Genomic DNA, 12,933 nt, shown 5'->3' with positions numbered 1-12,933 from the left:
AAAACTGATATTCTGATATGGTGACATTCTCACTATTATTCATCTTAGCTTTGTTTTACCAGTAATTTCCACTTTCTTTACATTCATAATTATTTCATAAAAGAAGTTTATTAAAAAGAAATATGGTAAATAAATGCACTTCCCTTATTGCATAGCACAATATGGAACATCCACCAACCAATACTATTCCATGCTGTTCAAAAAGAAGAGGTAAACACAAGATTTTACATATGCACGGTTAATGAGGAACTAACTGGACCAGAACCAGGTGTGCACAGTTGGGAACCAGGTGTGCAATTGTATCATGAGAAGGAAACAACAAAAAAGGTCTGCAATATCAGGAAGAAACCTATACATTAGCTTATCCATTTAGCTTAAAAGCATCTTTCTTAAAGCTAATCTACTGCTGCTAATTGCACTTGTTCAGAAATGGACATTTTTCCTTTCTTCCTACTGTGCTGAAATTAGTGAGAGATGTTTTCTGGGTAGTTGACCTGAGGTTAAAAACATCTGTGTAATATGGCGTGATGCTCTCTGGATGCTTAATCCTCCTGGGCTTTGAGGATTATTCTCTCTTTTTCTCTCTCTGGCGCTTTCTCGTCGACTCAGTCCTCCTGTTATATACCACATTCATCCTTCCGCTGTCTCACCTCACATGCTTCATTCAAAACATGCAACTATTATATCCGTAAATTTACTGTTAAAAAACATCCATTCTCAGACACACACACCAATCAAAGCTTTAGCAATTAGTAAGTGATTCATTTTGGCGTTTCCAAAATGATCAATATACCCAATCCACACCGCTCTTAAAACGGCTCTCATCTCTGTTAAACTTGAGCTTAATAGCCCTAATCAAGAATCCTGTTTCAGTCCTATCCTCCCCAGTTCAATCTCAAATACTGTCATCTAAATCCTCTCATCATCTGCCAAACCACTTCAAGTTTTCACTGTCAAGTTTACAGTACAATTATTTTTCTTCAAGAGTGCATTAAAGTATTCTGTTTCGGAAAAAGAGCCCGTTTTTTTTCTTTTAAACAAGCCTCCATTTTCCACCAGCGAGTTATCAATTCCCTCATCACGTCAGAGATCTGTGGTGATTACTGTAACTCATGCCTGTCTTCCCAGTGGAGGACAAAAGACACCTACATCATTCACAATGTCAGTATGGATGGATGGAAAGAAAGAAAGAAAGAAAGAAAGAAGAAAGAAAGAAAGAAAGAAAGAAAGAAAGAAAGAAAGAAAGAAAAAAAGAAAATGATGAATCACGGTCTGAATTTCATATTGTAATAATATTTTTATAAATGTACAAGTTTTAAAAGTGTCTTTAACATTTAAACATTCTCTACCATTTCAAAGTTTGGGGTCAGTATTTAATATTATTGGAAATTAATACTTTTTTATAGCAAGGGTGCATTAAATTGGTCAAAAGTGGCAGTAAAAACTTCCCGAATCCTGAAAAAATGGTTGACGTTTCCACAAAAATAAGGAGCATCATAATTATACCAAATTCATTGTTATTCAATATTTATAAGAACACAAAAAATTTCCAAAACAAATACCTTATATAGAAAGGCGCAAGTAGAGACTTCAAAACTAATAATAATAATTTACTGAAAAAAACTTTTTTTAAAAAAGTAGTAAAAAAAAAAAAAAAACTTAGACTAATCATCTAAGCATATTATGCAGCGTTTAGTGGAGTCTATGAAATCAATGAGTAAAGTGAAAGCTTTATGAAAGCTTTTTTATCATTTGTGGAGAGTGATCAGCAAAACAAAGCAGACAGCCAGATTTAATGAAAAAACGCAGACTGTTGTGCCACTGAGAAGTCTCACTGCTGTTTAACCGATTGATTGATTGATTGATTGATGTGTTTCTTTCTTTCTTTTTTAATATTTTTCTTTTGAGTTATACAAGACACAGCAACTTCTCATTACAATAGCAGATAATGGTTTCAGTGTACACCTTCAGTACATATAGACAGAAACCACACATTTATGAGAACATGGACAAAGGTTCACACAAGAGTTAGTAGAGATATTGATTTTGAGAGGAGTATAGTACACTACTGCACTGAAGTGCTTTTCCACAAACCAGCACAGATATCGTCTGTTGGGGACTCCACAATCCAGGCTCTATTCTAAGAGTGTCTTACTGTCTTTGGTTTCTCTATATTAGGAAAGGATACATTACCTCTGACCAAAGTTAAGCCAAGGACAGACAGCGGGCGGCAGAGGACTAGCAGGAACCGAAACCAGCATTTGCCCCCCAGACAAGAAAGGGATGGTGGGGGAGCTGCCCCTTGACGGCCCTCAATTAGACAGTTCACCTGGAGGAAAGACAAGTAGGACAGACAGATGGAAATAGAAAGGTAAGGGAAATGCACAGGGGTGATGTCACTTGCAAGAGTCGAATAGGTGACCTACAATACTAACCGGCATGTGAAGGTTTCTGTATAGACCACTGAGAACAAAATCAATTGCATTGCCACATTTTATGACGATATATCTCTAAAAATACTAGTGACATTTTCAATATCTAAATTCGAATGTGACCTTTGGGGTTTTTTCACCGTTCACAGAAAGTTCTGTTAATAAGCTGATGATACTAATCTCATGAGACTTCTGATTTCTTTACACACAGACCTGTGCTACATTGATTTTAGTCTATATTTTTAGCATTATATCTTGCAGAAGGCAGATTGAGACACTTGTGGCCACTTAAACTGTGCCCTAGGTTCAGACAAAGGAAGAACAGCCCTGAAGAAGAGCATGCCGGGGAAGAACAAGTCTAGGATAATAAATTACAGTGAGGTACATTATGCAGCAAGCGCTCTGTCTTAAATATAGCACCTCAAAAAGAATATGATTAATAAATGAAGAGGCTGATGCTTTTTCAGTGCTTTTTGACATACTTTGACAGAATGCCGAACATTACAAAAAATCATAGTTGCCAACACATATTTTTCTTATTGTTATTATACTGAGCCAATGATATTTTCCCACTTAACTTCAAAACTAAGTTGTATAAAAACCTTTTAGCTTTGTACATTTACATGATGGCATTATTTAATATGCTTAATGAGTCAATTATTTTATAGGGCTGTAATAGGGACTACAATTGTCATCACACAGACAACTAACAAATAAAATAAAAAATACCTTGCATTATACATAATTGCTTTCATCATCCCATGGTCTTGTAGGAACAAATAATGTCCAGTTTTCAAAATAACAATAAAAGATGTACGAAAAATGAAAGAAAATGTCATGCAACAGTGTTTTTAGTCTCCCACACATAAACCAATATCCCTATATTACTCAGTTTCATGCGCTCTTAAAAAACACAAGTCACTTGCCTATGGAGAATTCTGGACATAGAAATAAACATTCACAGAAACACTATGTTCATTTAGATGTTTATATGTATTACAATAGCATGCTGTTATAAAATCCTGGCGGAAGTAATGAATGACAATCTTAATATGCCTGCAATATTCAGTCTGCACAATCTGTTTATGTTATTGCATGCTTGGCCAGAATCCTCTTCATGTCAAGCTAAAAGTTCAGAGAAACCGAGAGGGATGAACCGGCCCCTACGTAACATTTGGGCTAATAGTACGAATTTTCTGAGAATTATTAATCTCTTATTCTGCTCCGTTAAAAAAAAGTAAGCAGAGGATATATAATATTGTATTGCCTAATGTTAGAGAGTGAAACATGCACACTAATAATGCACCTGATGTATTTACAATACTGTCAGTTCTTTGTGTAATTTATATAGAATTTATATAATAGTTACAATCTCTCAGTCTATTAAATATTCATATCCAGTCACCAATTATATATGTTTCATCTGTACAACCATTAAAAATTCATTGACAGCTGTCAGAAGGTGGATTGAATCATAGCACTTCTTCTGTTACCACACTGGCTACAAAGGTTTGATGTGTTTTGTTTACTCAGCGAAAAATCGCAAAATCCCAGTATTAACCAATCCAATCTATCATAAGTTTTTAATAAAAGTGGCACACTGGAGCACAGCTTTCACAGCCTCAGCATGACTGTTAGTTATGATGGAGCCAGGTTGATACTGGAAGCGGAGTCTGGAGTCTTCTGACATTTGTCCCAAAGTCTCTCTAATCCTCAACCAAGTCACACTATGAGAAAAATCATCATTTAATCCCTGCTGCCGGAAATAACTGTGACCTCACTGCAGAACCTTGCATTATCTGGCAAAAATAAAAAATAAATAAAATATTAAGATGGTTTTCAAAAGTGGCTGCATCTCTAAGGGCGTCGCATCTTTAAAGTAGGGTATGCAAATTATTTAGTCTGTGTTTTAATAAAAAGTATAGGATAAAATACACCACATATTTGATTCTTTGGTAACACTAATAGGATTCATTTCATTAACATTAGTTACTGAATTAGGCATCATGAATAAACTTTGAGGTGCCTTTCTAGGTTTGTGCAATTTGAAAATCTAAAGCTGAATTCTAGTCTTTAAAAACATGTGTGCATCAGCCAAAATTGTCCAGAAACGTAAAATTTAAGTCATGCACCAGTGCATCAGTACAATATAATAAAACGCAACTTCCCTTTAATAAATCCACTGTAAATTGGTTGTGGATTTTTCACTCTGGTCTTAGATACAGCCGGAGTCCAACCAATCAGAAGTGCTAGCAAAGCTGGGTGCTGATAAATCCAAAGAACACCTCTCTTCCACCAATGCCACTTTTCTCTACACACCAAACCTGACTGGACAAGTAGAGGCCCTGCAGGCAGACAATGAGGTTTTATGTGTTTGGACAGTCCTCTGTGCTCTAAGAAAATCAGTGTACTCTGCTGTTGCATTGCCTGGAAAGAACTAGAGAGACAGAGATAGACAAATGTGCCACCATACAAGGTCTGTTTGTAATGCATGCAAACTGAGTGTGCAGTCATAAATAATAATGTTATGTCACAGTAAACACTATTTGTGCACAGGCCTACTGAGGTGACATTCGAAATGCAGTTTATTTTAACAAGACAGACAGAAAGCATTTACATGACCATTTCTTCAAAACTGATCAACATCTAGCTTAGGGTAAAATACTGAAGAGTAATAATTCAGGGATGTTCTGATGTTGTAAGTATTGTTTTCTTTAAGTGATCTGGGGTTTTTCAACAGCCAAACAGCCAAAACAGCCAAACTTATTCAGAATGTCATAAGACAAAGAATCTTCTCTGTTCTCCAGATGACAAAAAAAAAAAGAACTTGCAGTCCTAAAGGCACAGGGGAGCCATGATTTGTTAAAACAATCTCTTCTACACCACTTCTAATGCAAGTGTTTACACAATTTCAAAATAATTTAAAAATATTATAAATATTATGATTAATATATTGATATTAATGTTACAAATTTAATGGGTATATTAAGGCCTACTTGCAACTGAAATGGCAGTGTTTAAAATGTTAATTTTATTGTACTATTAAAAAGAAATAATGTTTTTTTATTTTTTTTATTTTTTTACAAAATTGCATGCAGATAACTAGTATATAGGCTATTATTAGTATTAAAAGCACATATTCTGCCTGACCATATTCTAATCCCTAAAAACTACGAACTACCTTACAAAGCAGTAATTAGGACAAAAATTGTAGTTACTGTTATTAATAGCCAGAACTAGACTGTAAATAAAGTGTGACCATGAATCTTTGCAAATGACAATGGAAGATTTGAGAGTAGAAAGAGATAGCAATAATAAAGTAAATGTGAACAACTGTGAACAATTTAAGTACACCACAAGTGGGGAATATTCTGCAGATAAAATATTTATAATTTAAAGATATAATTTATTATATTTAAACTGCAAACCAAGTCAAACTTTAAGTGTGACTGCTCTTGTATTGTGGCAAAAAAAACGCAACATTTTAGGTTCAAGCCAAGCAAATACATGATTCTTAAATTTTAATGAAAGCTGAGTGCTTACAACGAAAAAAAAAATAATAATAATAAAAACATTCTTTTTGGAAAAACTCAAATACATAATTCATTACCCCAAACTCTGAGATTCACAAATGGGAGAGGCTTCCAAACTTGCTGAGCAATCAAGTTGTGTGGAGAAGACTTAAACGATTTAAAGCTGGACCTCAGGAGATCCAAGGGTTGCTATGAGCTCTTCTGTCCTATATGATGACATCCATTATGCTGCAGGAGAACAACAGACATAACAGCACTTCCTCTTAAGCACTGTAATGGAGGAAGTGTGAGTCTATCACTTTATCACAAACATCTGACAGCACTTGCAAGAAGAAAGAATGTGACAAGATGAACAGTTCACACACATGCCTTTTAGATTAGTGACCTAGAATTAGTGCTGATTTTCATACATATATAACAATAATAATAATTTAAATTATGTTACAAACATTTGTTTACACTGTGTTTTAAAATCTTAAAGGAATAGTTCACCCAAAAATTATATTTTGCTAAAAACTTTTATCAAAGATGTGAGTTTGTTCGTTCATCAAATAGCATTACATGCTCATCAAGCAAATAGCTTTTCATTTAACAAAACATTAACTGATGGACTAGAGTCGTGCGGATTACTTGTGATGTTTTTATGAGTTATTTAGACTCTCATTCTGGCAGCACCCATTTACTGCAGCGGATTCACCAGTGAGCAAGATATGTTATACATTCATATATCACAGGGCAACTATTATGTATGCTGCAGTGACTGTTAAAGATAATTAATTGCAAATCCATTGGGACCAAACTTTAGTAGAAATGTGCTGCTCTCAGCATCGGAGTTTCAGTGACAGCCATGAGCTCTCTTTGTGGTTTGTGTCCTCATGTTCAGCACATCATCAATTATAAACAGTGTGCAATATAATCATGAGGGACATTTTAATGCGAAACATCATTCAAAAAAGAAAAAAAATTCTTTGTTCTCTGCCAAAAGTTACTGTATTTTTAATTGTGTGTTGTGTAAAAAAAAAATAAAAAAAAAAATAAACCAACTCATGGGAGAAGCACAGCGTAGTTGAAAAAGTGTTTTGGACCTCAAAACCAAGTGAAGGCTGACAGATGATGCAACAGATGGACACACATATCACACGGCTTGGCTGGGATAAGCATTCTACATAGCAGAAACTCTCTAAAAATGCACAACTACTCTTGCATTCCTACAGTACATTGCCTTATCTGACAGCATAGAGCTCCAGCTATATTGTCAGGAAACTGGCCCGTCTCTGATAAGATTAATTCCCATGAGCCAGTCCAAACAGTTTCTTGGCTGGGGCCTCCAAACCAAGAACATCGTCCAAAACAGGGCAGATTAAAATTCACAAGCCTGCAAACATATGCTGACATAACCTGCCAAGTCAGACGGGCTTAGCCCAGACAGAATTTTAAAATAAAAATATGCCGATAAATGAGATAATTAGCTTGTTCCAAGATATCACAACTACACAGTTCTTGGGAATGGCTGATCATCTCCTATCCTCCACAAACACTAGCCAAATATGTGCTGATTTTAAAGTGTACGGCCTAATATGATCTAATAAGCTCCCCGTGTTAAATGAAATGCAGAACACAACAGTCTTGAGACCTGCTGATGGAAATACCACTATATAAGTAAGTAGTCACGGCAAGTTGTCTATGACTCATAAAAACACATCTAGGGGTTATTACAGATCTGATTTCAATGAAGCATAATTATGTTTTTGACGAACATGGCTGGCTTCTTGCTATAGAAACGTAACCATGGAAACTGTGAATGGGTGTTGAAGGGCATTGAGTGTCCAGCTTCCCATGGTGAGTGCTGAGGCATGCTGGGTAGTGGGGTTTGTGCCGACATTGCTTGTGATGAACTGCCCACACGTTCTTCTAGCTCAAAGTTCTTCTAGATACAACAGCATATGTAGAGCTAAAGCAAATGGGTTGCAAAAGAACATTTTTATGAAAACTTGAGATGCACAAATTGAGTAGACTATTTTGAAGCCATATGCGATGTAGAAGAGGATAGAGAAACATAACAAGTCGGTGCTGCCACCTAGTGTACATTAACGTAACTTTGAATCTTAGCATGTAGTTATTACAGTTTTTCTGAGTTGCTTTGGTACATTTCTCGAATCATCCTTGAGATTTGCAAAGCAGTAAGTGCATTTCTCAAAACAACTCGTACTAATAGCAAAACACAATGGATTACCTGTAAAAGCCAGTCTCTTTCTCAAAATCCTTAGTTCATCTCTCAAAAATAAACATCTGTGTCAATGAACATGTTAGTGCCATCGAATGACAAGTCCTTGCGTCATAGTTTACGGATAAGACAGTTAAATTGCTTAGTCATGTTGTCAGTATAACAGTGTACTCTGGATGGGTGTTCTGATCTAAACTATGGCAACATTTTGGATGACAGTTACTGTATTGAACAGTGCTTATGTATGCCATATATCCATTTCAAAAGTACACATTTACACATTACTGTATGTGGGATATTGACTGAAAGAGACTGGATAGAATTCCCAGTTACACTTTTACTAGTGGTCTGACTAAATAAATAAAAAACATTTACAATGCCATTGTGATATAGAAAAGGAAAAGAAATATGGTCACAAAGATGAGAATAAGTCAATTTTCAGAATTTGTAACTCTTGTGTTGTCCTATGTCTATACAGTATATGCTTTCCAACTGAAGATTCATGAGATGAACCTTTGAGCTATTTCAGAGAAATGGTTTATCATTCTCTTCATTAGTCAAGTTTCACTTGCACAGTTCATGCCAAATGTACAAAAAGTCTAATAATAATGTGTAAAAATAAAAATAAAAAAGTGCTTGGCAGTTTATGACCATTTTGCATTTAATGATTATACGATGAACTAAAGAAGAGATGTTTTGAGGGTAAGACTATACATTTTGAGCGACATGACATTAGCAACTGATAATGTAGGAAACCGCATAAACACATAAACATGCGTAATCAATTGCACGAATGCACAAAAGCAATCACAGCTTGTTCAAAAGAATGAGAAACTGGTTTTGTGATGTGTATAAATGACTAGATGATGTGGAGGTTGTACAAGTAGTTTTGAGAATTTCATTTCTGATTTGAGAAATGCACCAAAGTGACAGAGAAAAACTGTAAACATGGGAGTGTTTATTTGGAATCAGCGACCGGTGAGTCAGTATTTTATCACATTTGGACAATTTTATGTTTCTTTTTGACTAAATTAGCAAGTGAAAATTAAATGTTTAATCAAAGATTAGATAATATTTTACCTACTTTCAATGTTGGTTTGCTAATGCTGTATGCTATTTAACCGGCCTGGAAGAGATGGTAAGTTAAAACAGTTTTCAGACTAAAATATTTGCTCTCTCTCAGATGAGGTTGCTGGGCCATTTTGTGGAGGAATTGCAGCGCAGAACTGCAGAAGTGGCAAAATGCAGCCTCATCACAGTTGCTTGCTCTGCTAGAGAAGATGTGAGTAATTAAACTGACTCCAGATCAGTCACCATGACAAACCGTCTCAGGTGGGCTGACCCATTTTTCCTCTCAGCTAGTACATTCCCATGTTATACACAAGAGGGAAACCCCCATCAACAAACAATCACATAGTGCTGCAGGTCTATGAATTCAGCATTACACAACCGTGCTTCGAAAGGCCACTGAATAAGTACCAAGCTGCAAACAAAAAACCCTTGTGTGAATTCACATGTTTTCTGACAGATTCAAACTGGAACGACAAGTTTGAACATTCTCAAGCTGGAATATTCACATTCAACTTCACATTTCTTTAGTATCTATCACTTAGCTTCATGCTATTTAATCAAATAGCTTCATTAACAAGCAGTCCTGTGAGCGCCCCCAGCATTGCACATTTTCTGTGTCTCCCTCATCTATCACACCTGATTCAGCTCATCAGCTCATTAGTAGAGACTGCAAGACCTGAGATGGATGAGTCAGAGATAGGGATACATGCAAAATGTGAGGTGCTATGGGTGCTAGTCGGACCGGTTTGAAAGCCACTGGCTTAAGGGCAGATCTGGATCACTAGCTAGACCAGTTTAGTGGGTGAAGCTTCTTGTAACATGAACAAAAGCTGATGAGAGACCTGACAACCTAAAACCACATTATTCCCATTCAGATCATTCCTCAACCTGTTTAACCTTTGTATTTTGGAAACTTGCTGTATTTTTTGTGTATCAGGTTCCTGTCTTTTCTGGGTTTTAATATGTATCTTCTTCTTATTGGAATGCATTAATTTTATGCAGTTTTCAATCATTTGATCAGTCGATAAAAGTGGGTGAATTCATTTCATAGAATATTTTAGACTGAAAAATAGAATGACTTACATAGAAATGTATAATAAAAAAGTACAAACAATTTTTTTGAATAAAGAGGTCAAATGTTTTATTGTTAAAGCTATTCGATTTCAGTAGATTTTACCGCATTTTCAGTTTTCAGTTCTATCTGAACCTGCAGAGGTATTTGATAGTCATCACATTCCTAAAACCAGTTTATAATCCTCGCAAACAACTTCAGTTCTTCCACATTTGTATTGCACAAAATGAAACATTAATCCAGTGGTTAAGACTAAGACATGAACAATATACTATCATTTTGTCATATGATACAAGGAAATCTTCAATAGACTGGAACTTTAAAGTCAATAGAGGCTACACCGTAGGAATGAGGAACAGAACTTTCCAGTCTGCAAGTCCTCAGGGTGCACGAACCCAAACTTCATTGTGCCTGTTGAACAAATCCCACGGTGCATCATATCCAGCTGCATCAAACCTGCTTTCAACAAACACCTTTCCTGCAGCTCTGAGGTCCTCCCTAAGCTGCTGCACATTCTCCAAGGCATCTTCATCAGATGCAAAACCACCAAAAGACCTAATGCCCAGCAAATAGAGAATGTTTAAATGAAAAAGAGTCAAATATGCTTTTGACTGTCGTGCTTTTCCAAAATAACTAACCTGATGTAGACAGTACCGCCTGGTATGACTGTTTTTCTGATGGTGTTATCATTGGGCTCAGGAATGTCCATGTCAGACTGAAAGACGGAAATGGACACCTGTCGCTCCCCCATACCATCAGCTTCCTTCACTGAGACCAGCACAGGCCTGCTCATAGCAATCGCCTTATCTGAGAAGTCACATTATGATAGGAGTTTAAAATGACTTGATTAAAATGTGATAAACCATGCTGCAGTGTTTATAATAAATCAAATATGATCTGATAAAAAACATGAATTTAAAAATACTTTAAAATAGGGTTTCATTTGATAACATTAGTTAATATGAACTAACAATAAACAACACTTTACCACAGTTAATTTTACATTTACTAAACTTAAAAAGTTGTATCTTTTTATGCACTGTGAACTAATGAACAAACAATGGACAATTTGTATAAACTAACATTAAGAAAGGTTAATAAACTCTCTATTAATGTGCATTATTAACCATAGTTAGTTCATGTTAACTAATACATAAACTAGTGTGTTTGCATGTATTGCAAAGTGTTACCAGTGTAGCTTACTTACTTTCACTGTTTTGACCATGATTGAAATAATACAGTTTCCAAAATCCATCCTTTAAATCACTTTCACTGGTGCTCGCGACATCAGTTGTAATCCAATGGCTCACTTCGTAGCTACGCTCCTCAAATCCCTTTTTATGTATTATGAACACAATTATATAAATATTTAATATAGAAAGAGCATATTTAAAATATCCCAAATGACAAAACAAAAACTGTCAGCCTACCTCATACTCTTGTACCACAGTGTACACGGGACACTCATGTCCATGACAGAACCAAGGTGCTTCCCAACATTCTGTACTTGGGAAACTTACAAGTCCAATCAGGAGACACAAAGCGGAAAGCAGAGTCCTCGCCATTGCACTGCAAAATGAAAAATGTTGTCACAGGTTGTTTGTGTATGGTGTGCTCCTCATCCTGTAGACACACCCCTCGACACTCCACAGAACACTCCCTCCCATCGCCAGTAAACCACCATCTAGTATGACACCAGGGAAACAATTAACCTGCTACATTACAATACAGGTTGTCTTTCTTCAATGAAACACACAGCAGAAATTTGAAAAGAACGAGTAGATCAATGCAATTAAAAATGATATCCTATGAACTCCAGGGAAGCATTATAAAGCACTATGACAGATATTTAATGAATAATGACTTACATTTGTGTGTTTAGACCCAGCGGCGCTGATCTGTTAACTATCAGCACTATGTCCTTGTGCAAAGCATTTCATCATTAGTAACAGCAGTAATAAGTGTACTGTAAACTGCTTTGAATAAAAGTGTCAGTTAAATGACTAATGGGTCATTATTCAATTGATGGCAAAGTTAGGAGTTACTTAATGTCTGGTGTCAGCTGGAATCACCGGACTTATATAAATGAAGGAAAAAAGTGAAACATTTTCACATAAATAATTTGGCTTTTTAATGCAAAATAAAACTGGTAGGCTGAACAGGAGCTCAACCGTACGAGCCTATAATTCACTTGAAAGTGATCCATGCAGAGCTCCTTCAGAACTTATCATGAAAACAAAGCAGATTTCTAGTGGAAGCAGGTCAGCACACTCACCACTATATATCCCTTCATAAATCATAAGCTATCATGATGTTTAAATGTTGGCTGCGGTTCAGGTGAGATGTCTAAATTGCTTTCATTTTCACTTACAAAGAGGCCTCTGCCTGCAGAACCAGCTAATCTGAACCATCTATGACAGTCTGTCTTCAAGCACACATCTTGACTTAGATAATACCTTTTCGCAACTCAAATCAAATTTGCAACTCATTTTCCAAAACAGTGTTATGTCCTGTAAACTAACCTCTGTGTTGTGACACTTCTAAGTTTCACATTCGTCACCAAACAGTTTATCCAAAACAGCATTTTCCTGTTTGTAAACA

General features: G+C 35.9%; 1 protein-coding gene across 1 annotated transcript; it reads right to left on the bottom strand.

Moving 5' to 3' along the window:
- Positions 1-10,374: 10,374 nt before the first annotated feature.
- LOC113099844 (heme-binding protein 2-like) lies at positions 10,375-11,923 on the bottom strand. Its single transcript, XM_026264798.1, has 4 exons — positions 11,763-11,923; positions 11,540-11,666; positions 10,971-11,139; positions 10,375-10,887 (listed from the first exon to the last, which is right to left on the bottom strand). The coding sequence occupies exons 1-4, from the start codon at positions 11,895-11,897 to the stop codon at positions 10,713-10,715; spliced, it is 606 nt and encodes a 201-aa protein (XP_026120583.1). The 5' UTR covers positions 11,898-11,923; the 3' UTR covers positions 10,375-10,712.
- Between the last annotated feature and the right edge of the window lie 1,010 nt (positions 11,924-12,933).

Source organism: Carassius auratus, unplaced genomic scaffold (assembly GCF_003368295.1).
Source record: "Carassius auratus strain Wakin unplaced genomic scaffold, ASM336829v1 scaf_tig00217071, whole genome shotgun sequence".
In the NCBI taxonomy this organism is placed as follows: domain Eukaryota; kingdom Metazoa; phylum Chordata; class Actinopteri; order Cypriniformes; family Cyprinidae; genus Carassius; species Carassius auratus.
The sequence above is the reverse complement of the archived record's forward strand: the minus strand, read 5'-3'. Positions and strand labels throughout refer to the sequence as shown.